We start from the raw sequence: 26612 nt of genomic DNA on the forward strand, positions 1-26612 counted from the left end.
AAAAATTAGAATCACCAGAGAATAGACGAAGCACGTGAAGGCAGCATCGGATCACTTTCATCACCGCGGTGAGTGATTTAAACATGTTAAGATTCTGTGACTTTGTCTCGAGTGTTGGATTCTGTTTTATTGGGATGTTTGGTGTTATTTGATTGTATTTTCCAGATACAGAAAGTTTAGAGCGAGAGAGAGAGAGAGAGAGAGAGAGAGAGTGTACAGTTTAGAGTAACAGTGAAGTTCTCACTCTGATGCTGGCCTCACTTGACATGTTGCTCAGTTTTCCATTTGGCCGTCCTTATTTGTGTTTGTTTTGCATGCTGTTGTGAAGCAAATGGCAGTTTGGCAAAGTGTTAGGCTAAACCCTTGCCTGAGAGCTAATTCTTACTTATTTCTGTATTCAATTCATGCTGGAAAAGCAAAGAAACCAGGCTATAGGAACCGTCACAGAAAAACTAATGGTTTCCACTACAAATACCATTACAAACCATCAGCTAACCATTAAAACTGTTACCATTATCATCATTGGTCTTTCATGGTATCCGTTAGACATAACATGCCGCCAAGAGAAGGCAACAGTAGAGACACACAGGGACCATTCAAGTTTCGATTAAAACCAAAACAATTCCCAATATAGCCATAAAAACCTTTACAAATTCTATGAGAGTTTCTACTGTTTGTTTGGGGGGTTTTGTTCAGCAAGGATGATTTAATCAAAGGGCTACAGAAAGTAATTAGCATTAAAAATGACACCTAGGACATGATATTCACCTGGTATTCACTACCATGCGTGTCCACTGACAAACTTAATAAGATCACATCTGATGGTAGGTCAAACCTGTGTGACAGTGCTTTTACATGTAATTACTCCAAACTCTATTGACATTAATCCTGTTCAATTTATGAAGTCGAAATACTCAAGTAGCAAATTCTTCTTCTTCTTCTTCTTCTTCTTCTTCTTCTTATTTTAAACAATTGCTCCAGATATCAGACTTTTCAACACCAAGCTGTCCACAGGTTTTCACTCACATCTGTCTGGTGTCTGGTCAAGTAGCTTCTCATGTTGTACCTATTTGAAGTTCTCTTTTTTTCCGGAGTGAGCATCTGTAACCAATTTAAGCTCCCTGCAAGTGAGATTCGGGACACAAGGGGGTGGGGAGAGGTGGCACTGAGAGGCGCCCCGCACCAAACAGCTTTACTTCGTATGGCTCATGGCTTAAGCACTGCATCGGAAATGATGTACATTTGCAGTATCTCAGGGTTCTTGAGTTGTATGAAGTCTGAGATGTATGCTATTTAAAGAAAAGACACTCAAAGACACTTCCCAAACCTGGGAAAATGTGTAAGTTTAAAAAAAAGAAGTGATATTCAGTTTTCAGAGTAAGACCTAGGACAAGACTTCTTTATGCATTTTATGTTTTGCCTTTTTTTTCGATTCGTCGACACATATGTCTCGGTAGCCGAACAGGACACGCCCGCCTAACACTCTGCTATGCCCTTTATGTTGTCCCAACCCTTTGTAAATGCGCGGTCATAGAGCTGACTGTCGTTTAAGGGAACGGATGACTTGGGGCAGGAGCAGTTTGTACAGGTCCTGTTGGGACCTAAGAGGGCAATGATAAGTTCCACTTAGGCATGCTCTCTTTCTCTTCTCTCTCTCTTTGTTCCACATGATAGCCTGTACAGGAGAAGGGATGTACATATATGGTCGTTTTGCTCTCCCACAGGCGCCTTGCGTACAAGTGCTTTTATCACCTCGGCCTTCCCGAACGCTACATCTTCTGATCTGAGTACACAGAAATGTCTGTCCCTGTTCTGACAGGATAAGCTTTCTGTTCCTAGTTAAGTCAAGCAATGATTTAACTGTCAGACCCCCACTCTTTCTCTTTTTCTGTTTATATATACTCTGCTTATATCAGCATTACACTAAGAAGCTTTCAGTGAATTCTGTGTCTGTGTGACTTATTGCCGAGCTCGGTACTGAGAGGGTAACAGCAGTGGGGGTCCAACAATTTAATTCTAAAGCCGATATCGACGAAATCCTATCATGGCCTTTTACAGTATGAAGAAAGTGAGCACAGACGTGCTGGAAAGTCTGGGAAAAGGGGCTTCCGGAATATTTTCATGAGGAAAGAGAAAAAATATTGTATCTCACTCACGTCTTTGCTTATCTGTTTTTGTCTCTTTCTCTGTTTACCTCTCTCTCTCTCTGTCTCTCTCCCTCCAAACACTATTTATTGGCTATTAGATGTAGCCAATTGGAGATGTAGTGTTTTTTTTTCACCCTCTTCCTAAATAATGGATAAGCATTATGGAAGTGAAATCTGAACTAATATTGACCCGCAAAGTGTCTCAGTACCCACACACACTCAGTATCAATAAAGCGCCATGTATATCTGCGCCAGGAAAATCCCAGACCCGTACTCAAAAGTCGCACGTTTATGTACATATTACACATACACTGCAGCATTATAGATGTAACACCATGGGAGTTGCATGGGAGTTGAGACATTTACAACAAACACACACCATATTTTTGAGTACTTTTGCATAACTCATGTATATAATGCATATAAAATCGAAATATAATGCAAATAAAATTCACTGCTGAGGGAAATCGAATGTTATGTGGGAGAAAATTCCTTAGTAGGAAATAACCACATATGAATGTTGAAAAGAGACCAGAACAGAGTTTTCAGTGCTAATAATCATTACATTACTGCATTTGGCAGCCAGCCTTATCCAGAGCGACTTAGAATTATCTCATTCATACACACTGAGCATTTGAGGGTTAAGGGCCTTGCTCAAGGCCCAACAGTAGCAGCTTGGCAGTGCTGGGATTTAAACTCACAACCTTCCGATCAGAGGGCCAACATCTTAACCGCTGAGCTACCACTTCCCTGTTTTTCACATGCTTACGTTTACCCCTATAAGACTCAGCTTATTATTCGCTTATCCATCGAAAAGCATATTAATCAGTAGCTACAATGTTTTTTTTTCAGTAACTACAGTGAAACTAATAGCAGAATGTGTGTAGTTACAAGACTGAGGAATATACTGTAAGGCCAGTGTTATACGTGATGACACTGATGAGGTGATGTCTCAAATCACATAGTCTACATTTATAAGTATTTATTAATCAAAACGATCCAGAAGATTGATTATATAAAACAATGTTGTTCCCCCCATGTTGTTTTCTCCCCATGTCTGGTCACCTGATAATTTTTAAGTTTTAAGATACCGCCCCATTATTTACGTTGGTATTGCATTGGCACACACGTTGCACCCATTTTAATTTTTTGCACCTGCACAGTAGATGTGTCGAAGGAATGTGGGATATGCACAGCTGCCGTCTTGCGTATGTGCATGGATAGTTAAAATGTACAGAGTTGGCTAGTGTGGACCCTTCTATAGATCCTGAGACTGCATGTCTTTGTCTGTCTCTTGCACTTTGTTTGTCTTTGTTTGTGTGAAAAACACACACTAAACATTCTTTAAAATTTTTTGCACTTAGAGTCTAAGAGAAAATACGTACACGGAAAAGATTCCACACTAAATATAATCCAACACATCGCTTTATGTGCTCCACTCTTGTTGTGTGTGAAATTATTAGTGCAGTCTACAGCCTTGAGCTGCAGTGTTTTTGTGGTTATATTGATATAACTAAGTTACATTATTCATTGCCAGTCCATGCTTTTTGCCCTCTGGCTCCTGATGAAGTCACATGGTTTTGTTTTTCAGTATGTTGCTCTGCATGTCTCGTGCAGTGGTAGTGTGGGCTGGTCAAGCAACTCGCAATAATAACGCGAAAGCCATCAAACTGTACAATTTGATTAGAATGTTACCGAGAGAAGCTGAAAAGATAACGTCAGATTTCTGTATTTGTCTGTGGAATCGCACTTATTCTTCGGCCATTTTCGTATTCTTATTACGGGCTGGATGTTCGGACATCCAGCTTGTCAGGATTAGGAGGCGCTCTTACGTAACAGGGTAGGACGCGTCTCTCGTTTGATCCTTCGCCAGCCGATCTGTTGAGCAAGTCCACCAGTCACGCTCTTCATCTAAACATATGCAAACCATTTCATTCATTGCGTCCTCTCTCTGCCTCTTCAGTGTGGACGAGGATGACATGTCTACAATGTGTCTTCTGATGTCCTGTTATTGAATCCGAAACAGTGGTGCTCTTCTGCTTTCTATGAGAACTGGCGGGTTCTTGACATCTGCTGAATGAAAGTGAGAACTCAAGTGCTTCAAAGCTCGTCTAACACACACCATATACATGTTAAAACACCTGGAGTACACATGTGCGAAGCTCCGCAGCCAGATTCATGTTGCGACCACATCTTTTTGCCATCGTCACCTACACGGTGCATGCACCATGAGGATGCCATCGCGTTAACGTATGTCGATATTGTAAATATGTATAAAATATTTCCAGATGTATTTACAGCAGCGATGTAACTTTTCGATATTGAACTTTCTTTGAAGAAACATTCGGAGTTCATTTTTGAAAAGACGGGATTACAGTTTTTGGCCATGTGCTTGAGCTAACAGTTTAGGACAATGTCATGCGTAGATGACTGGCATGTGTTGGCCATGTTTGAAATGTTTTCATTGTTTCTGCTCTTTAGATCTTCATTTAACTGACCTTGGACAAGCTATTTGTCAGATAGCCTTCTAAACCTAGTGTCCATTTGCTTATTGAGAGCAATTCATAATTCAGTTGCACGATTCAGAAATTAGTCACCGCTTGGATTGTGTAGTCTCTGATTCATGGCGATTACACGGCTTCAAAAGATGTGTTTTGTAGCCACTGTGTCCTGTTTGAGGACCCAAAAATAAATAATTCACTTAGCAGTATGTGGCTGCAGCCTTGAACGTGGAGACGATAATACAGTAGCCATTCACTTTCTCTGAAGTGGTGGCTGTGTGGGGCTTTCCGTCCAGTTCTTTCATTTTTAAATTTGAAAAGGCAAATTAAAGAAAACCTGAATGGAAATCCCCACCTTGCACCCCGATCCCCCCAAAAAAACACTCCACATAAATAATATGGGAGTGGATGTGGCTCAGGTGGTAGAGCGGGTTGTCCACTAATTGTAGGGTTGGCAGTTCGATTCCCGGCCCACATGACTCCACATACCGAAGGCAAGACACTGAACCCCGAGTTGCCCCCGATGGCAAGTTAGCGCCTTGTATGGCAGCTCTGCTACCGTTGGTGTGTGAGTGTGTGTGTGAATGGGTGAATGAGAACCAGTGTAAAGCGCTTTGGATAAAAGCGTTATATAAGTGCGCCATTTACCATTGATCAAAGAACAGTTTATACAATAGACTGAGATGGAACATCTGCTGATCAGTTGATAAAGTCTCAAAATGCTAAAAAATAGTGATGGGAACAGTTTTTTTCTCTCTCTCGAGTGAATGAATGGGGACTTTGGGAATATACAGTGGGGGAAATAAGTATTGGACGCGTCAAATATTTTTTCAGTAAATATATTTCCGATGAGGCTATTCACATGAAATTTTTACCAGACATCAGTATTAACTCAAGAAATCCAAAAATATAAAGACTTCACAACATTAAAGTCCATAAATAAAGTTATGTGTAATAAAGTGGAATGACACAGGAAATAAGTGTTGAACACGCTAAGAACAAGCAGTTCTCCAAGGCAAGGTAAGGCATGGAACCAGCTGAAATCCATTAGTAATTATACCCCCTATATGTGCAAATTAATATCAGCGGGGTTAGTAAATTGATGGTCTATAAAAAGGCTTTTCATTACCAAGGTGTCACACAAGAAACATCTCATGATGGGTAAAAGCAAAGAGCTCTCCCAAGACCTTCGCAACCTTATTGTTGCAAAACATGTTGATGGAGTCGGATACAGACGTATTTCAAAACTTTTTATGCACCAAGTGGAAGCAACATCACTCTGTCATCAGCCGGCCACACACAGGAGTTCCTCGCAAGATTTCTGACCAGGGAGTCAGCAGAATAGTCAGAAGAGTAGCCCAAGAGCCAAGGACCACTCAGAAAGAGCTCCAGAAACACTTGGAGGCAGCAGGTGCCATCGTCACAGAGAAAACAATAGACAATGCACTCCAGTGCTCACGCTCACCCTGCAAGACTCCATTACTAAAGAAAAGGCATGTCGAAGCTCATTTAAAGTTTGCTACAACTCATTTGGACAAGCTTCTGAAATACTGGGAGAGTGTAGTCTGATCAGACGAGAGCAAAATTTAACTTTTTGGCTGTCAACTACACACCATGCTTGGAGAAGAACTTAAAACAAGAAAAAAAATCAAGGCGTTAGGGAGAATGGCCCAGTCAGTCACCTGACTTGAATCCAATTGAACAAGATTTAAAGACAACATGTTTAGAAGAATCTGCCAAAATCACACCTGAATACTGCGGCCCATTAATTTCTTCATACAGGAAGTGTCTTGAAGCTGTCATTACAAAAAAAAGGCTACTCCACTAAGTATTAAATAACTTTCAGTTAGCGTGTTCAACACTTTTTTCCTGTGTCATTCCACTTTATTACACATGACTTTATTTATGGACTTTAATGTTGTGAATTCTTTATATTTCAGATTTCTTGTATTAATACTGATGTCTGGTGAAAATTTCATGTGAATAGCCTCATTGGAAATATATTTACTGAACAAAAATATTGACGTGTCCAGTGTTTATTTCCCCCACTGTACTATGCGTTATGCTTCAGTGATTATATCTAGATTCATCTAAACATAAATATGGCCACAACAGATACTCATGCACTGTTTGGAAAGAAGAAGAAATGCAAGTTTCATCAAATATCACAACAACTGTAACCAGAAAATAAAAATCACTTATTGAGGGTGAATGAAAGGATGTCCATTAAATGTTAAATCTATCCATTATGCTGTTCTTTTCTTTCCATCCACAGGCGATAAAAACAGCCGTGCACTTTGGGTATTGTAGGCTTCCATCCCTAATCACTTCTACATAATCTGCAGGATTTTTGATTATTCATGACTATAGTTAATGGGAACACAGATTCATTTGCATTTTCTTTAAAATGATGAAACGTTTGGAAACATGGCTTATGGTTTTTTTCTTCAACACTTAACTTTTATCACCCTGAGGGATAAAATGCCCTGAATACCGAATATGCCCAGTTATTAAAGGCAAGCTGCATACATTCTCAGTTCACTTAAAGCTTGGCTTTGTGACATAAATGTCTTGACCGAGGTCCTGCTGTCAGGAAAAGAAGTGAGAGGATTGGAATGTTTTACATTTCTTCTTATTCCTTCCCTCCCAGTCATTCCAACAAGAGATTTAGCTATTAACGCATGACAGCATTTTTGCTCATGTCAAAAGTTGATTAATTGATGCACAGGAAGTCAACTTTGACCTGGAAACATTATTCGTTCTTCCTCCAAATGGCTGAGCTGCCGTGCAGGAATGCAGGAGTAAAAACAGACATGAATTGACCATTCAACATAGTACATCTTTATAACGCTACAGCTACTATATATCCGAGGGAGAGTGCACTAATGGTCATTTCAGCCAGAAGTGAACAGCTAAAAGTCTATTGAATTCTTGGCTTGTAGCAATTATTGTCTGTTCTTCCTGTATAAAGTCAGGAAGCAGTGTGCTTTCACTCCAGCTGTGGAAAAAAGCAGCCATGGAGCCGAAAATCAGAGGGAAAAGGAAAAAAAACCTATGAAAAAAGGAAGTGCATTGGCAGGAAATTCAAGCCATGATTTGTGTCTCATAATTCCACTCTTCATCAGCCGAAAACATTTGTGCAAAGATTTTCTATTTCAGACTTTGTTTGTCACTGAGTAAATATCCTTTTTCGTCCCAGCTTTGGCTCTAGCTGAGCCGTCTGTTTCTTATGATTGAAAGTGGGAAGAACATTTTGACTCTCCGTGAGCCTCGAATGAACCGTGACCAGCTTGAGCTGGCTCAGAAGGAGAAACAGCCAGGACCTCGTAGTCACACCCTCTTATTAAACCCAGCAGATGTTCCAGTCAAACCTCCACGACACCGACACCTTGGCAGCACAAAGTGAACAGGGGTTGTGTGCAATAAAATTCCCTCAGGCCATCAAGCAGTAGGACTTCAACCACAGAATATGATTATAATGCAGCAGTGACTGTTCAGATTACCATGCCCGGAGTCGACACGGCACACTCAGATATGACTTGCTCTCACCAGAAGACGTGAACGTTTAAATCAGACCTCAGTTTGGGAAAGAGCTTCTGAGTCAGCCACGAGAGAATCTACTGTACACACCCTTCTGTGCTCTCACCCCAGCAACTACCCAGAAATTCAAACATCGTGGTTACACTCTGAAACTTAGCCACATAAGTGCTGTCCACAAGTAGAGAAAAAAAAAGGACCTTTGTAATTATCTGCGAAAATAATGGAAAGCGAGTGCAGGATAAAGTGGTCTGGTGTTGATTGCTATAGATAGAGGCCAGGAGAAAATCCCTGTATGTTTCCCAAAACAGTTGGTTAAGCATGACACAGGCATCCTTCACTGTCTGAGCAAGAAGAAATGTTAAATAATAAATAAATAAATGCTGGACAAAAAATCGACATGGGGTGTTATGTTAGCAGGTCTTGAAGAAGTCCTATTGTTTTTTGTTTTGTTTTGTTTTGTTTTTAAACAGAAATTTAGAATAAATGTTCCAATATTTTTTTGAGAATGATAATGGATAATGGAAATGATAATGGGAAATGTATGAAGCAGCTTTAAAGAAAAGTCTGTCTTTCTTGGCACGCATTAGAATGGGACATTAGTCTGCGCTATAATAATTAAAAAACTATCAAATATTGACTCGTTTTTAATTGTTGCTGCCTGTTTCACCACAACATCTAGAACAGAGTTGATGTGGAAGTGCACACTGTTCTCTGGATAAAGATGTGTACTCTGGAACCTTACTCCGTTTTTTTTTTATAGAAAACATGATAAAAGATGCAGAACTAAATTTCAGGTGATTTTTCAAACGTTCTCAAATTGTAGCACCTAGAAAATTCTGCAGACGTTTTCATTCACCATGTCGTCCTCCCTCATCCAGAATCTCCAGGATTTCACGGTTTTGCGATCACAGAAATGAAGGAAAAATCAAGCAAACGGCACAGTATACTGAGGAGCTCGCAATTTTTCAAATTTACCTCAGATTTTCCGCAGATTTGGGATGCCGAGACGTCATCACAACGTACATTCAGCCAAAGCCCGCTTCGATGCACTTGCGTGGAACACGAGTACAGCTGAAAGGTCTCGTTTACCAACAGACATCACTGTGAAAAATTTGTGCAATCGCAGTTTCACCAATTCAAGTAGTTTTCTGTAAAAAAAAAAAAAAACGCATCAAAAAAATTGGCATCACAAATTTTGAAAAAAGCCACAGCAGAATGTATTCCGTTACAGTTACAAATGACTTCATAAATAATGGAATCAGTAACATAATCCAAGTATCACAATATGAAAGTAATGTATTCTGATTACTTTTGGATGAGGTAGAGTTTATTTTGGGATAAATTCCAAAATTTATTTTTGTTTATTTAGTTTATTTTATTCTAATTTAGATTATTCTATTAAACTTTTATTTAGTTTATTCTAAAATTTATTTAGTTTGGGATAAATTCACACCTTTATTATCTGTATACCGTGTTGATATTTCTGTAAAGCTGCTTTGAGACAATGTCTATTGTAAAAAGCGCTATACAAATAAAACTGAGTTGAAAATTGAATTGAATTTTAAAGTTTAAAAACATGTTCAATGTTTGGATTCGTTTCAATAAAATTAAAAAATCACTGTCCCTGATGTGGGTAACATTACACCACAGAAGCATTTCAGAGAACAATTTGTTAATTTCTTCCTAATTAACTTTGCTCAAAATTGAATTGCGTGTGCAATAGAGAACCTGAATGATAATCAAGCAGCTGTCTATATTGTGTTAGATCAAAAGATTCATTTCTTTGGTATTAAATGATAAAAAAAAAACGAATGGTAAATGTTCTGCACTTATATCACGCTTTTTTAACCTTAGCGGTTCTACAAACGCTTTACACTGTGTCGAATTCACCCATTCACACACACACCAACGGTAGCAGAGCTGCCATGCAAGGCGCTAACGTGTCATCGGGAGCAACTTGGGGTTCAGTGTCTTGCCCAAGGACACTTCGGCTTGTGGAGTCACGGGGGCCGGGAATCGAACCGCCAACCCTACGATTAGTGGACAATCCGCTCTACCACCTGATCCACAGCTGCAGATCCTCAATCCTGATTGTATTCCTATTTTTTACAAAATGTACCTGTAATCTGATTAATAATCCCCATCCCTGAATTAGCTACATCACTCTTTTCTCCTCTCCACTAATAGCTGGTGTGTGGTGTGGTGCTGGCGCACTAGGGCTGCCATCGCATCATCCAGGTGGATGCTACACACTGGTGATGGTTCAGGAGATCCCCCCTCCCCCCATACAATGTAAAAGCGGTATATATATCTAAGGAATTATTATTATTTTCATTATTATTATTATTATTATTGTTATTATTATTATTGCTTTGGTTTTTGACGTAACTGTAACAGATTACAGTTACCTTTTTTTTTAATCCTGATAACGTAAGGCCGTAACATGTATTCCGTAACTCCCCAAGCCTGCCAGTAATTGCGGATAAACATCAGAGTCACTGAAAGTCATTCAATAATTTTAGAATTAAACTGACTCTGAAATCATAACAAACAATCAGAAATATGAGAGATTTTTGCAATATTGATCAATGTCTACGTCTATGCGTTCTAGTTTGTATTTGGGAAGACTTGTGGCGGTTACTGTGTATAAAAAAAATTATATATATATATATATATATATATATATATATATATATATATATATATATATATATATATATATATATATATACAGTGATGGAAAAAAGTATTTGATCCCCTGCTGATTTTGTACGTTTGCCCACTGACAAAGAAATTATCAGTCTATAATTTTAATGGTAGATTTATTTGAACAGTGAGAGACAGAATAACAACAAGAAAATACAGAAAAACGTATGTCAAAAATGTTATAAATTGATTTGCATTTTAATGAGGGAAATAAGTATTTGACCCCTCTCAATCAGAAAGATTTCTGGCTCCCAGGTGTCTTTTATACTGGTAACGAGCTGAGATTAGGAGCACACTCTTAAAGGGAGTACTCCTAATCTCAGCTTGTTACCTGTATAAAAGACACCTGTCCACAGAAGCAATCAATCAATCAGATTCCAAACTCTCCACCATGGCCAAGACCAAAGAGCTCTCCAAGGATGTCAGGGACAAGATTGTAGACCTACACAAGTCTGGAAAGGGCTACAAGACCATTGCCAAGCAGCTTGGTGAGAAGGTGACAACAGTTGGTGCAATTATTCGCAAATGGAAGAAACACAAAAGAACTGTCAATCTCCCTCAGCCTGGGGCTCCATGCAAGATCTCACCTCGTGGAGTTGCAATGATAATGAGAACAGTGAGGAATCAGCCCGGAACTACACGGGAGGATCTTCTCAATGATCTCAAGGCAGCTGGGACCATAGTCACCAAGAAAACAATGGGTAACACACTACGCCGTGAAGGACTGAAATCCTGCAGCGCCCGCAAGGTCCCCCTGCTCAAGAAAGTACATATACATACCCGTCTGAAGTTTGCCAATGAACATCTGAATGATTCAGAGGACAACTGGGTGAAAGTGTTGTGGTCAGATGAGACCAAAATGGAGCTCTTTGGCATCAACTCAACTCGCTGTGTTTGGAGGAGGAGGAATGCTGCCTATGACCCCAAGAACACCATCCCCACCGTCAAACATGGAGGTGGAAACATTATGCTTTGGGGGTGTTTTTCTGGTAAGGGGACAGGACAACTTCACCGCATCAAAGGGATGATGGACGGGGCCATGTACCGTCAAATCTTGGGTGAGAACCTCCTTCCCTCAGCCAGGGCATTGAAAATGGGTCGTGGATGGGTATTCCAGCATGACAATGACCCAAAACACACGGCAAAGGCAACAAAGGAGTGGCTCAAGTAGAAGCACATTAAGGTCCTGGAGTGGCCTAGCCAGTCTCCAGACCTTAATCCCATAGAAAATCTGTGGAGGGAGCTGAAGGTTTGAGTTGCCAAACGTCAGCCTCGAAACCTTAATGACTTGGAGAAGATCTGCAAAGAGGAGTGGGACAAAATCCCTCCTGAGATGTGTGCAAACCTGGTGGCCAACTACAAGAAATGTCTGACCTCTGATTGCCAACAAGGGTTTTGCCACCAAGTACTAAGTCATGTTTTGCAGAGGGGTCAAATACATATTTCCCTCATTAAAATGCAAATCAATTTATAACATTTTTGACATGCGTTTTTCTGGACTTTTTTGTTGTTATTCTGTCTCTCACTGTTCAAATAAATCTAACATTAAAATTATAGACTGATCATTTCTTTGTCAGTGGGCAAACGTACAAAATCAGCAGGGGATCAAATACTTTTTTCCCTCACTGTATATCAGAACCCACTCTGTGATTTTAATGGCTCTTAGTCTGATCATTGTGTACATGCGAGCTCCATCTGTTAATTGCCAAGCTCTCTGATGTTTTCTATCAAGTGGTACAGGGAGGAATTGCTTTTCTTCCTCATAGCAGCAGCTCAGGGAGTACGAGAGGAAACAGCATGGTTTTGCCGTAGCAGATGTCCCATTCACACCAAGGAAGGCACGTGTCATGCAGCCTGATTGATAACTGCCCATATGTGGGCATCACAGGGAGCCTGGCAGCTTTGGAACGGCTGGCTTCACACAGAGGCAAATGACGATAAAGTTTGAGCAGGCAGTGCCTTTTAATCAAAGATTAATCTGAAGTGTCTGGGAGGTATGTAGCTAAGGAAATGTAAAAATGTTCTTGTACCCTAACAGGATTTAACAGAGATGATCAGCAGCCCGTTGTCGTTCATTTGGGAAGCTTCGTTGTCAGCGCATGGGGCTTTTCGCTTTCCCTGTATTTAAGTGTCGGTTAGGACAACAGGCAATATGGTTATACTGCATTAGCAGCGAGCCGTCTTACACTCAGAATTACTCTGCTCATTTCATCCATTTACTCCTCTATTGTTCTCCTCCACCCCGCCCATCAAAAGCCAATGTAGGTCTTAACAGCTTGAAAGGATTACCTCAGACCCCATGCTGCCCACTAACATGTCGGTGTTTATCTTCCGTGCTGTCGAGGGCATGTCTCCAACCGGGAAACTGAAAACCTCATTCTATCCGTACGTCTTACTTTGTTTATCTTACTCTTTATAAAGAAATTAACCCAAACTAACAATTATATTCATTCATTCATTCATTTTCAGTAACTGCTTTATCATGAATAAATACACCCTAGATGACACACCAGTCCATGACAGGGCACCACGACACACATTCACACCTAGGGGCACTTTAGCTTAGCCAAATCACCTACCAGCATGTTTTTGAGCGGGAGAGATGGGAAGAAACTAGAGAACTCAGGGGCCGTTTACACAACAATGTTTTCAACTAAACAAACGTTAACGGTTTTTGGGGCCTGAAAACACAGACTTTTGAAAACGGGTATCAAGTGCAAGTTTTTGAAAACGATATAGTTATCGTCTCAGTGTAAACGTACAAAAACGAGAATCTGTGAAAACGATTATGTCATGCGCACGCGTGTTCAGTATATAGGTTGTGCGCGTGAGTACTTCAAAACAACACGTGAGACATTCAAAACTACAGGAATGTGTTCGTTCTGCTCAAGATTATGAGTTTATCGACGCTTCTCCAGCAAAGTAGATTTACTGTATCACTACCATGACCAGCAGAGACGCATTTGTTACATACACCACGGGATTAACCCACATCTACACCAACAAAGGGTATTCAAAATTTTATATTTATCTTTGCAATTGTCTGTTTTGGAGTAAAGCTGTATCATTTTATTGCTAATAAAATACAGAAGCAGACTGACTGCCAGTGTCTCAGTGTTTGATTTATATTTGCCGATTTTGTTCCATTTTGGTACAATGATGGTCAATTGTTAGTACTTAGAGTATTAATCATTTATATAATTATATAATTACTAATAATTTAAAGTACTTAAATTAGTACTATTTTTCAGCATTTAAAAATGAACGAGCTTTGTTAACAGAATTCTGACCTGGAGCACAAGAAAAGCTAAAAGATGGGGTTGAAGACAGAAAAATCTATTTCAACAATGAAAAATAATTTATGCACATTTCATGAACATTAAATTACATTACATTAGGGACGTCTCAGAATTTATTAACCAAGAATAATAAGCCGAATCTATGCTTGACAAGCGTGAGTTTTCACAATTCCTTATGACAATGAATCATTTTCCAAGTCTAACGATCGAGATTCTAAGTAACTGGAGACGGAATTTGTTTTTCTACTCCATGTAGATCATAAACCATTGAAATCGTTTGAGAAATGTAAAAGTTATTGTGCTTTATATCCAGAAAAACCGCAGCTCCCCCGTTTACTTGTATTAGTTTATAGGGCAGTCTTGCCTGGATCAATATGGTGGACGCATTGATGTGAATGTTTACGTGCGCAGGCGTGTAGTGTTTCTTTACAAAGTGACATCGCCAGCTACTGGCCTGGCATGCATGATACAGCGATTTTAGTCATTTCCCCGGATCCGTGTGAGCGAAACTTTTCAAAAACGCAAAGGAAAAACTTTTCCGTTAGCACATCGTTGTCATGTAAACGGACCCTCCGAGGAAACCCACACAGGCACACAGGAGAAATCAGTAACCTGAATTCAGGTTTGAAATCGTTGACCCTGGAGCTGTGAGGTGGCAACGCGACCCACTGCATCACACGCCACCCCTGTGATTCATCATTTCAATAATATACTGCAAGAATGTATTTCTGCAATACATTCTACCACTTTTCTGCATGGATATTAGGGATGTTCCTACAATTGGTCGCTAGATCAGTATCGGCCGATGATCACATTCTGTGACTCGATCGGTAGTCTCTAAATTTGGCCGATCTCACGAACCGATTGCAATTAGATGACGTAAAACATGTGAGGATGTAAAACACTCGATGACGTTAAACTTTAGCGCTGCAGTCACGTCATCACCAGTGTGGAATTATTACGAGGTCTCAAGAAACGATGAAAAATTCGCCGTTTGCCGTGTATTTTTAAAGGCCTGTTAAAATGTTCATTGTAAAGTGGATATTTGTTGTGCTTATTTATTTGATTCTGAATTAAAACAACAATCTACAACATTACTGTAAATAATATAACCAAGGCAAGATCTGTGGTATTTATCTGGAAAAAAGTTTAGCAGTGATGGTCATCAGAAAGCTTATATATCATTATATGAAGCTTGAACGATCGGGATCGTCCGATCATGATGACAAGAAATTGATAATCGGTATCGGCTGCGAAAATCCCGATCGGAGCGTCCCTAGTGGATATCACTAATACTTCATTTTTAAAGGCTTTTTAAATTATACGTCCACTGATCACTTTAATAGTAACACCTGTACCCTAGGGCTGCACGATTATGGTCAAAATGATAATCACGATTATTTTAATCAATATTGAGATCTCAATTATTTATCATGATTATTCATTGATTTTAGGGACAACATATTTTTATTGCACTTTCACATTTAAATAAACAGACCGCTGCTTTCACCTCCATGTTGTGCTACTGTCACGTATCGTGACGGAGCGGAGATAGGACGGATGCAAGTGCAGTATGAACAGTTGTTTATTTTAAAAGAGAGACAGGCAGACAAATCCAAAACGTGATCCATAAATGTAATCCAAAACAGGCGAAGGTCAGGCGATCGGCAAACAGGCATACACAGGGTTAAACATGAATCAAGGTCGTGGTCACGGAAAACAGGGTCGGTAAACAAAACGAGAAACATGAACTATGATGAGGAACTGGGAGCGGATAACCCAGCGTGAACTAACTCTAAACGTGGAACGTGACTATGACTACTGGGGAAATCATGACAGAACCCCCCCCCCCCAAAGGCACTCCTCCCGGAGTGCCATGAGTCATCTCATTTCATTGGCGGCCCCGGCCCCCTGGGCTGAATGTCCCAAGCAGAGCCAGGAAACTACACGGTGTTCTTGGCGGAGCAGGGAAGGGGAGCGACGTCCCTGGCTGAACAGGGAGGCAGAGTAAAGACCACAGCCGGGCAGACAGGCTGAGCGACGTCCTCGGCAGAGCATGAAAGCGGAGCGACATCCTCGGCGGAGCAGGATGGCGAAACGACGTCCTCGGTGGAGCATGAAAGCGGAGCGACGTCCTCGGCGGAGCAGGACGGCGAAGCGACGTCCTTGGCGGAGCAGGACGGCTGAGCGACATCCTCGGCAGAGCAGGGAAGCAGGGCGACGTCCTCGTCGGAGCATGAAAGCAGAGCAATGTCCTCGGCTGAACAGGTAGGCAGAGCGACAACCACAGCCGGGCAAACAGGCTGAGCGAAGTCCTCGGCGGAGCATGAAAGCGGAGCGACGACCACAGTCGGGCAGGCAGGCTGAGCGAAGTCCTCGGCGGAGCATGACAGCGGAGCGACGACCACAGCTGGGCAGGCAGGCTGAGCAACGACCACAGCCGGGCAGACAGGCTGAGCGAAATCCTCGGCGGAGCATGAAGGCAGAGTGACGACCACAGCCGGGCAGGCAGGCTGAGCGAAGTCCTCGGCGGAGCATGAAGGCAGAGTGACGACCACAGCCGGGCAGGCAGGCTGAGCGAAGTCCTCGGCGGAGCATGAAGGCAGAGCGACGACCACAGCCGGGCAGACAGGCTGAGCGATGTCCTCACCGGAGCATGAAAGCGGGCGACGTCCTCGGCGGAGCATGAAAGCGGAGCGACGTCCTCGGCAGGGCAGGGAAGCAGGGCGAAATCCTCGGCGGAGCATGAAAGCAGAGCGACGACCACAGCCGGGCAGGCAGACTGAGTGAAGTCCTCGCCGGAGCATGAAGGCAGAGCGACGACCACAGCCGGGCAGACAGGCTGAGCGACGTCCTCGCCGGAGCATGAAAGCAGAGCGACGTCCTCGGCGGAGCATGAAAGCGGAGCAATGTCCCCGGCTGAACAGGGAAACAGAGCGCTGTACTCAGGAGTGCAGGAAAGCGAAGCGAAAGTCCCCTGTGAGGCCAGGGAGATGAGCGTGGGTCTCAGTGAGGCCAGGGAGAGGAGCGTGGGTCTCCATGAGGCCAGGGAGAGGAACGAAGCTCTCCTTGAAGCAGGAGGGGGGAACGATGCTTCGTTCGATGGAGCAGGGAGGCTGAGCGACGACCTCAGCCGAGCAGGGAGGCTGAGCGACGACCTCAGCCGAGCAGGGAGGCTGAGCGGCGTCCACAGCTGAGCAGGAAGGCTGAGCGACGTCCACAGCTGAGCAGGGAGACTGAGAAACGTCCACAGCTGAACAGGGAGGCTGAGCGGCATCCACAGCTGAGCAGGGAGACTGCAGCTCTGGAGTGGAGCTCTCCTCGTAGGTCTCAGGTTCAAACTCTGAGGTCGCCAGGTTAACCCCAGGCTGTAGATCTGGCGCTGACACCTCCTCATAGGTCTCGTGCTGGAACTCTGAGGCAGCCATGTGGACTTCTGGTTGGAGCTCGGCGGGTGAGACCTCCTCGTGGGTCTCAGGTTCGCACTCTGATTCTGAGGTTGCTACGTTGACTTCTGGCTGTAGTGTTATAGGGGCTTTTCGGTGTAGATGTTTGTGCTGATGCCAGCTGCTCTTGAAGCATTCTTTGGAGCAGAAAAATGCTTCCTGGAGGCCCAGCTTCTTGCAGGTGGGACATTGAAGCCGAGTCCCTCTCCCGCAGCCCTCAGTAAAACATCGCGCAGAATTCTTCCCTGCGTTGGCCGGAACATGAAGTGGATCACTGGTGACTGCCCTGTCAATTCCCTCATAATAGAGGTTGAATGGCGGGTCAGCCTGGGGCTGTCCATTGACTCTCCACCCCAGTAAACCCAAACCATGAAGTTGTCCGGGCTGCGTGAACTCCTCCATAAAAAGTTCCGCAAACTGAGTCACATCATGGAGGGCTTGGTGACCCAGCACTCACCAGCAGTTCCGCCCAGTCATGGGCCGGACCGCAAAACCTGGACACCAGCAACCCGATCCACTGTCTCTTAGAAGGCTTGGGATATGCCAGGCTGCAAAAATATACCTGGCAGCTAAACAGAAACTCCAGCGGGTAGCTCCCCAATCCCGCTGTCTCTGGCGGAGGTTCAACGTCGTACCTTTGGGGAAATTGCACGGACAAAAAACGCAGCCAGTAATCCGAGCGTTCCCCGATGAGGTATTGTCCTACTACTTCCCTGGTTTCTGTAGTGTGACTTCTCTCTCTCGTCCTCGTGCTGCATCCATGTTGTGGCGGAGGATTCTGTCACGTATCGTGACGGAGCGGAGATAGGACGGATGCAAGTGCAGTATGAACAGTTGTTTATTTTAAAAGAGAGACAGGCAGACAAATCCAAAACGTGATCCATAAACGTAATCCAAAACAGGTGAAGGTCAGGCAATCGGCAAACCGGCATACACAGGGTTAAACATGAATCAAGGTCGGGGTCACGGAAAACAGGGTCGATAAACAAAACAAGAAACATGAACTATGACAAGGAACTGGGAGCAGATAATCCAGCGTGAACTAACTCTAAACATGGAACGTGACAATGACTACGTTCACATGGACAGTAGTAATCTAATTATTGACCTTACTCTGAGTAAGATAATAATGTGATTAAGGTGTTTACATGAGTCGCTTTTAGAATACTCCTGTCATGTTCCCATTTTACATGTTTTAGAACATAAATAGATTAACAGTCCGCGTCATTACGTCACCGCGCCACGCCGTCCGACGTCCCTCCAGAATTTCACGTATCAACATACAGTTCGTCTTCGTTATGGTACCGTATACAGTTTTGGGTGTTTTTATTTATTTTTTTGACGAACGCTTTAAGTGCTGTTAATTATTTGTCATGCTATACGTGCTAATAGACAACTGCTTGAAGCGGTGGGTGTGTCCCAAATCACGTAGTTACCGTCTATATAGTAGCCGAGATACATATATTTTCCCACACTACAGGCCTATAGTAGGAAAGTATGCGATTTGGGACACAGCCGAACTCTCTTGTTCGCTGTAAAACGTAAAACTGCCATGTGTGATCGTGTCCTGTCGCAAAATGCGGTGAAAACTCCCACACGATGTTCATAATGTGATTAAGGTGTTTACATGTCACTACTACACGTCCATAATGCGACTAAAACAGGAGTACTCCACCTGTCTTAATTAGATTATTGTTTACTTCGATTATGACCTTAATTAGATTAAGGTAAGTAAAAATTGCTGTTTACATGGTAGTTTCTTAATTAGAGTATGGTCTTAATCGGATTAAGAGTGGATTATTGTTGTCCATGTAAACGCAGCTTATGACTACTATACGAACTAATTTAACTCTACGATAATCTGCTGGGAGACGCGTGGTATATATGTGGACATGATCAGCGTCTAAACTGTTAGCAGCTGAGGGCAATACAGACACACGTGAAATCCCAGCCAATGACAGAACAGGGAGGAGACATGACAGAAACATAAACAAAACACACGTGTCCAGATGTCACTACTGTCAACAATGGAAAAGCAGGTGCTCGCGCATTCACGCTTAGAGCACGCTGCTTCAAGGAGAAAACATGACAGCTACATTCCTGCTAATGTACAAATCTTTGTATGAAATTAGATTGATCCTTAAAGTGAATCATCTCGTAGAAACAAAATATAAATAAAATTGTACCCAAAATATAGGACAAATAAAAATAAAAATGCCGTCAACCAAATGAAAATATGCAAATATCAAATATAACAATATGCAACCAAATGAAAACAATTCAGGTGAATGCAGAACAGTGTTTACAGGAGGAGAGACGCAGACAAATCACCCAACAGAGAGGTGCAGATCATTTTGTACCGAAACCCAGAAGTTAGCATCACACTGGTTCCCTCAACAAAAACCCAGTAGGATTTTCACATAGACCTTTGAATTAGTGCAAAAAAATAAAAAAAAGAAAAGCTCTGGAAAAAAAAAAAAGCCCTGTGATCAACAAAAGTTTACAATACTAACACGTTTTGTCCATCAAAGTAATTTTCACAAACGAACACAACTTTTATAAAGTTTGAAACCTAAATACACTCGCCAGAAATAAATAGCTAACCGTACGCTATAAACAAACTACACCACGGTCGCTCGACTTCATCGTCACCATCACCGAGCTTCCCACAACTTCTTCAAACATGATTTAAAAACATTTTCCATAATACAGATTTTTTTGAGAATTGTGCACAGCATACCTGAACCAGTTTATCTGCAAAGACTTTTCCTGTTCGGCGTGGTGACGTTTAATTCCCCTGTCAACATCTGTAGTCCCATTTTGCAACATGTTAGTGTCATGATTTCCCCTCGCGCAAATGCTAAAGCACGCAGCTCGCTCTGAAACCCGAAGCAAAGCTGGCAGCGCTAAAATTCCCTAAAATGCTAACTCATTTCCAGGTTTTAACTTTACAAAATGACGTCATCCCTGCACCACTCTGTGGTGACTGGCTGTAAGTTTAGGAAGCGCTTGAGTTTTCTATGAGCGGAGGACGAACTTTAAACGTCAATATCGCAATCAGTCATATTCATGTAATCGTGGGCAGTCAAAATCGCAATCGAGATCAATATTCAATTAATTGTGCATACCCACTGTACCCATGCATATTCATGCAATTATCCAATCAGCCAATCACATGGCTACAGCACAATGCATAGGATCATGCAGATACAGGTCAAGAGCTTGAGTTGATTGTTACATCAACAGGGTAGTCCCACACACAGAATTGAATGCTTTTTTGTTTTTCGCACTACTCTATGGATTGTTGTGCGTGAAAATCCCAGATCAGCAGTTTCTGAAATACACAAGCCAGTCTGTCTGACAACAACAACCACACCATCCATGCTCAGAGTCACTGAGATCACATTTCCCCCATTATGCTGTTACCATGAGACTGCCTGACTGTATAATTGTATGAATAAACAGGGTTACAGGTGTTCCTATTAACGTGACCAGGGAGTATATATTATAATGCAATCATTGAAGTGTAACACAGCTGTTTAGAAACTAAATATTGCAACACATACTGTATAGTGTTTTGTAAAAAAACAAACAAACAAAAAAACATTCTTCAATGACTTTGATATAATATCCATCCATCTTCAACCGCTTACTCCTTTTCAGGGTCACGGGGAACCTGGAGCCTATCCCAGGAAGCATCAGGCACAAGGCAGGGTACACCCTGGACAGGGTGCCAGTCCATCACAGGACGCAATCACATACACACACCCATTCATACACTACGGACACTTTAGACAACCATGCATGTGTTTGGACTGGGAGAAGGAACCGGAGTACCCGGAGGAAACCCCCACAGCACGGGGAGAACATGCAAACTCCGCACACAGGACCACGGTGGGAATCGAACCATGGACCCTGGAGGTGTGAGGCAAACGTGCTAACCACTAAGCCACCGTGCACCCTACAGGACAGTACAATACTATTAAAACAGGACATTAGGCACAGTAAGTGACAGTGTAGCACCGAACAGTACACAGTTTTAATGTGGAAGTGTCCGATATAACAGGTGCAAAATATAGGTGCCAAAAGAGTAACAATTGCTGTTAACATTCCACAGGCTTTCTGTTTCTGATCAAAATGAGCTGCTTCCTGAAGGGTGGATATGTCCCTTGATGACTTTTAAGGAAGAAGTGAGTAACACCCCGGAGAAAAAGGAAAGGGAGAGTGTAAAGGATAAAAACTGTCTCACAAACATAGTCATTTCTGAGGAATTCTTTAGTTCGTTCCTATAGCTAATTTCCCTCTAAACACCCAAGACACCAGACATACCAGATGCTTAATGGAATCCCTGTGCATTTATTTGACTGAATTTGACTAACACCATTTGGTAGACAGGTTCCAGTCATGTTTGAATCCATTTCTTTCTCTCGACCCCTATCCTTCCTGCTCTCTTCTCTTTCACGTGAGCCCTGTGTGAGCTCCCTCTGGAGGCTTCACATCTGTCTACAAGGCTCTCTCATCTCCATCTTCCAGCTCTCCCAGTTCTCTATACTCAGTCTCAGAGGATCTCCTTGTCTACCACATGCTTCACTCTTATAAACGAGTCATCCCCCCTAATCTAAATAGTGTATTTCATTTTAGTATTGAGAGATATCGTGAGCCATGTAGACCTTGTGTAGACAGGCAGACTGTATACAAATTAGAAGAGGACAAAGAAAAGAAAAACTAAACGTGTTTAAAGTTTGATGATATCTTTAAAATGATCACTAAAAGCAAATACCTGTTTGATGATGTATCATTACAGTACTGTTACTACACAGCAAAAATGGCTTAGCATTGGTTTAACTATAATATTATACATAAAATAAATTTGTAATCAAATTTGAGGCAAATAATTTTAATTGTCTAAAGGTACACTATGTGGCCAAAAAGATTTGTGGACACCTGACCTTCGCACCCATATGTGGTTCTTCCTGAAACTGTTGGCACAAATTTGGAAGAACACACTTGTCTAGAATGACTTTGTATGCTGTAGCATTACAGTTTCCCTTTACTGGAACTAAGAGGTTCAAAGCGTGGCAAGCATGGCAGTGCCCCTGTGCACAAAGCGAGCTATATGGAGACATGGTTTGTGAAGGTTGGAGTGGAAGAACTCGAGTGTTCTCAACCTCAGCGTTCTCAACACTGGCTGCACCTCAGACCTCCTCACCCAACACCAGTGCCTGACCTCACTAATGCTGTTGTGAGTGAATGAGCACAAATCCCCAAAGCCATGCTCCAAAATCTAGTGGAAAGCCCTCCTAGAAGAGTGGAGGTTATTATAACAGCAAAAAGGAGGACTAAATCTGGAATGGGATGTTCAACAAGCACATCTGGGTGTAATGGTCCGGTGTCCACATACTGGTGGCTGGTCAGGTGGTCACATAGGGTTAGGTGACACTAACCCTAACTCTTGGCCATATAGTGTAACTACACTTGTGCAAATATTCTGAATGGTGCCAGTTATATAAACAGTATGACTAAAATACATCATCATTTAATGCCAGACATTTCAGTTCAGGTTTTTTTTTATGTACAAATTCAAAATTTGCATAACAATAACATAACAAATTCCAGTGTAACAAGTTCCTTGTTGCTGTCCTCCTCCTCATTAGCAGCCACTAGGACGCCTGACACTAAACATTCTGACGAGCACTTTTAGCTGCCCTTTGTGTAACCTTAATAAAGAATTTTAAACACACACACACACACATTAGGCCATTTTCTGGCTTGCTAAAGAATTCTCCCCCTCCTTTTATACTTTAAAGTAAGCTCTGAACTGATAGTAATATTAGGAAACAGAAATAATAAAGGCACAATTAACTGTTATATATTTTTATTTTTTAAAAAAAAAGGCTTTTATCAACTCCTAGAGCAACTGTAATTTGTATGGCCAGGGCTGAATGTGTAGCGTCCTTCTCTCAGGGCCAGAACAAAAGGATGCAGACGGGTGGATGGAGCAGAGAACTGGAGCTGCAGTTTGGCCTGAATGCTCTGCTGCACCTTCAATTGTGTCATTAAAATGGCAGCTTGTTAAAGGAGCAGGGCGGCGACCACAAAGAGAAGCCAGATTGCCCTGCTGCCCTTAACAGTGCAGAAGTACTTCAAGCAGAAATTTCCCAATTACAGCAAGCAAGAGCCAGCTTCAGCTATGCAAATCCTAACCTAAGAGCAAATAAGGCAAGCTAGCCTCAGATAATATTTGCTATTTGCCAGAACCGACAGCTGATTTGACTAACGCTTGCTCCTCAGAACTACTGGAGGTAATACTATTGAGGTGCCAGCCCTTTTCTTTGGCAAGTAATTAGTCTTGACAAGAATCTTAGCAAGGCTATTAGCTAAAGTATTTTCAGCATTGCCAAATCAGCATTTGCTTGGACTTGTGTAGATATTCCTGTATGTCCCGTTAGCCAGCATCTATCATACCTGAAAACAGTGTAGTATAGTGAATGGATAGATGTACCACATGTGATAAGTTGTTTACATTGTTGGATACTCTATGATTAGGGGTGTAATGCAATGACGCTATCTGTATCTATTAACTGCTCCATATATCTATATCTCTATTCGAGGTGTGGCCTAAACCAGAAATAATTTGTATGTTTGCTTGTATTACATATGAACCCTATGACTATGCCCCAAGAAACCATAGAAAACACTTTAAATAAATAAATAAATGAATAAATATATAAATAAATGAAAAGATAGATAGAAATGCCAGCACTGTTAGCATGGTCTGTGGATTTTGCTCCTGAAAGTTCGTCAAACTCAAATACATCACTCAAGTTCATAATTGGTCTCAACTAGAGATGTGTGCTGGACTATTTTATAATCTCACTTGCGCAGTTTTTCCCCCATGGATGTGATATTTTCGAACAAATTTGGTTGGTTCTTTGTCCTTAAATGTTAAGAAATTAGTTGACTACTTGTACCCTTGACCAGGCAGTTACTAAGACTAAGGATGTAGCGCTCAGTATCTGTATCAGATTCGTATCTCTATTTGTATTTATTTATATAGAACACATTATTCAAATTATACTGTTCACGCCAAACAAGGGTTACAGCCCTATCTGGAATGGACTAACGTTCCTTCCAGGATGTATTCCGACCAGCCCGTGGTCCTGGTCCAGATTGATTGGAACTCTAAACCGGATAAAGCAGTTTCTCAAGATGAATGTAAAATGGTAGGATCATCTGTGGCAATATTGCTCTGAAATTTGTCTCACATTGGTTTTAATTTTTTAATACACACCACTGGGTCTTCATTCAAAGGTGTTCATATCTGCTTATAAGAATTCCTTCCTTGTGCTAGTTTTAGTTTGGGTCTCATCATCACCACAATGCTACCTTATGCACTTCTCTGCTTAACCAGTCCTTACTTGTTTGATGCACAGTACTACAGATTTGCTCGACAGTTAGAGTTTGGAAGTTCACATCAGAACCTCTGTAAGGTTCTCTGAGCTAAAACCCTCTACTCTGCTGCTGGATGCTTACATAGTGAATAACGTTTATATCAGTAAATGCTCATACTATTGTATTGCTAGTAGATGTTGATCTTTGGTCACATGCCTACACACAGAGCTCTGTTAATGTCTGGGATATTTGCCCCTTGTGTTGCTTAAGGGCATGGCACTTTGACCAGACAATCTGTGAAGGAATGCAAGCGCCTGGGTTTTGCAAGCTCCAACAGAGACAGTCCAGGAACAGATGTCCCCCTGAGACCCTGCTCTTTTTTTTTTTTGGTCCTCCTCTCTGGATTGAACCCACCACGTGAGCCCGACGTGTCAAGGGCCAGTGTTTCTGCTGTTCCTCATGCTGAGATTTTTGAGCCCAAATGCAATCCAGAGTCTTCATGGCTTCTTGTGGAAGTGTCTCGGTGTTGGAGTTCCACAGCATCACATCCTGAGCTTCCCCAGCCCCCTGTTTTTTGCCTTCAGTTTTCATGTCTGGTTCTCATTCGGTTTTGATCGGCTTCGGCGGGCCTGTCAGAGAGCTGCGCTTTTAAGTTAGCTTTAATTTCTGCCAGAGATGCCTGCTTCTCTGGACATCAAATACACACTTTCACATGCACCCTACATGCGAGAGGCTTCTGGGTGTTACACCCCCTTCTCTTCCTGTACCGCTTGAACACTGCTGGACCCCCTCTTCCCACTGCTAAAAACACGCTTTGGGAATGGGAGGGGTGGAAAGGGGGGCTTCCTACAGCTTGTCGAAAAAGAGGCTCGATTTAGATGTTTACATGAAGGGCTTTGTGGAGGGGAGGGGGGTCACAGAGGGAGGGGGCTGAATTTAGGGGGGGTCACAGAGGAGAATTCCTTTGATGTGGCTTGTGGGTGGCATTATTACTTTTCTTTCAAAAACAGGGACACAGTAGCGGGTAAGCCCAAAGTGCTAGCACATGTGAGCCACACTGTGGAGATAATCTACAAGCTTTTTTTCTGTGGCCCAAAAACGTGTTGTAATTTTTGCAGACAAATACAAAACACGGATCTTGAGAGTGCTTTTTTGTGTTCAGGCTGTCCACATTCTCCTGGCAGGCCTAAATAGAATATTTTAATCTGGTCTACTGTAACTCTCATTATAAAGTGTATAGAATGCATTAATACTCTTTCCAGACTGTTTCTCCACTAATGTTCACACACTGTCTGTGACTTTGGTAGCTGAGCAGCGTGAGCCTTCTTCTGAAAGTGTCTACTTCACACTTTGAATGTGCGTTTATCACAAATTGAACGGTCTTGTCAAAAAAAACAGCTCAGCGAGTTGGACAACCCATCGAAGAAAACTGTTTTCACTGACCTTCATCAGAGATAATAACTTCCACTATTCATGAAAAGCCAGACATAGAACAGCGTGACATCACAGGAAGAGCATATTTGTGGGATTTGGATTGCAAATGGCCAACCTTTTCAAGAAACTACTCTAACGATGTTTTAA

At 42.1% G+C, this 26612-nt stretch overlaps 1 protein-coding gene across 2 annotated transcripts in view; it reads left to right on the forward strand.

Moving 5' to 3' along the window:
* reck (reversion-inducing-cysteine-rich protein with kazal motifs) overlaps window positions 1-26612 on the forward strand; it is an 80481-nt gene that overhangs the window by 1115 nt on the left and 52754 nt on the right. Inside the window, exon 2 of one of the 2 annotated variants that reach the window (XM_053683651.1) lies at window positions 21303-21643. The exons of the other annotated variant lie outside the window; for it this stretch is intronic. Within the exon in view, the coding sequence (XP_053539626.1) occupies window positions 21508-21643 (136 nt within the window). The 5' untranslated portion in view covers window positions 21303-21507. The remainder of the gene's footprint in view (window positions 1-21302; window positions 21644-26612) is intronic. 2 annotated transcript variants of the gene reach the window in all.

Source organism: Ictalurus punctatus, chromosome 1 (genome assembly GCF_001660625.3).
Source record: "Ictalurus punctatus breed USDA103 chromosome 1, Coco_2.0, whole genome shotgun sequence".
Lineage (NCBI taxonomy): Eukaryota > Metazoa > Chordata > Actinopteri > Siluriformes > Ictaluridae > Ictalurus > Ictalurus punctatus.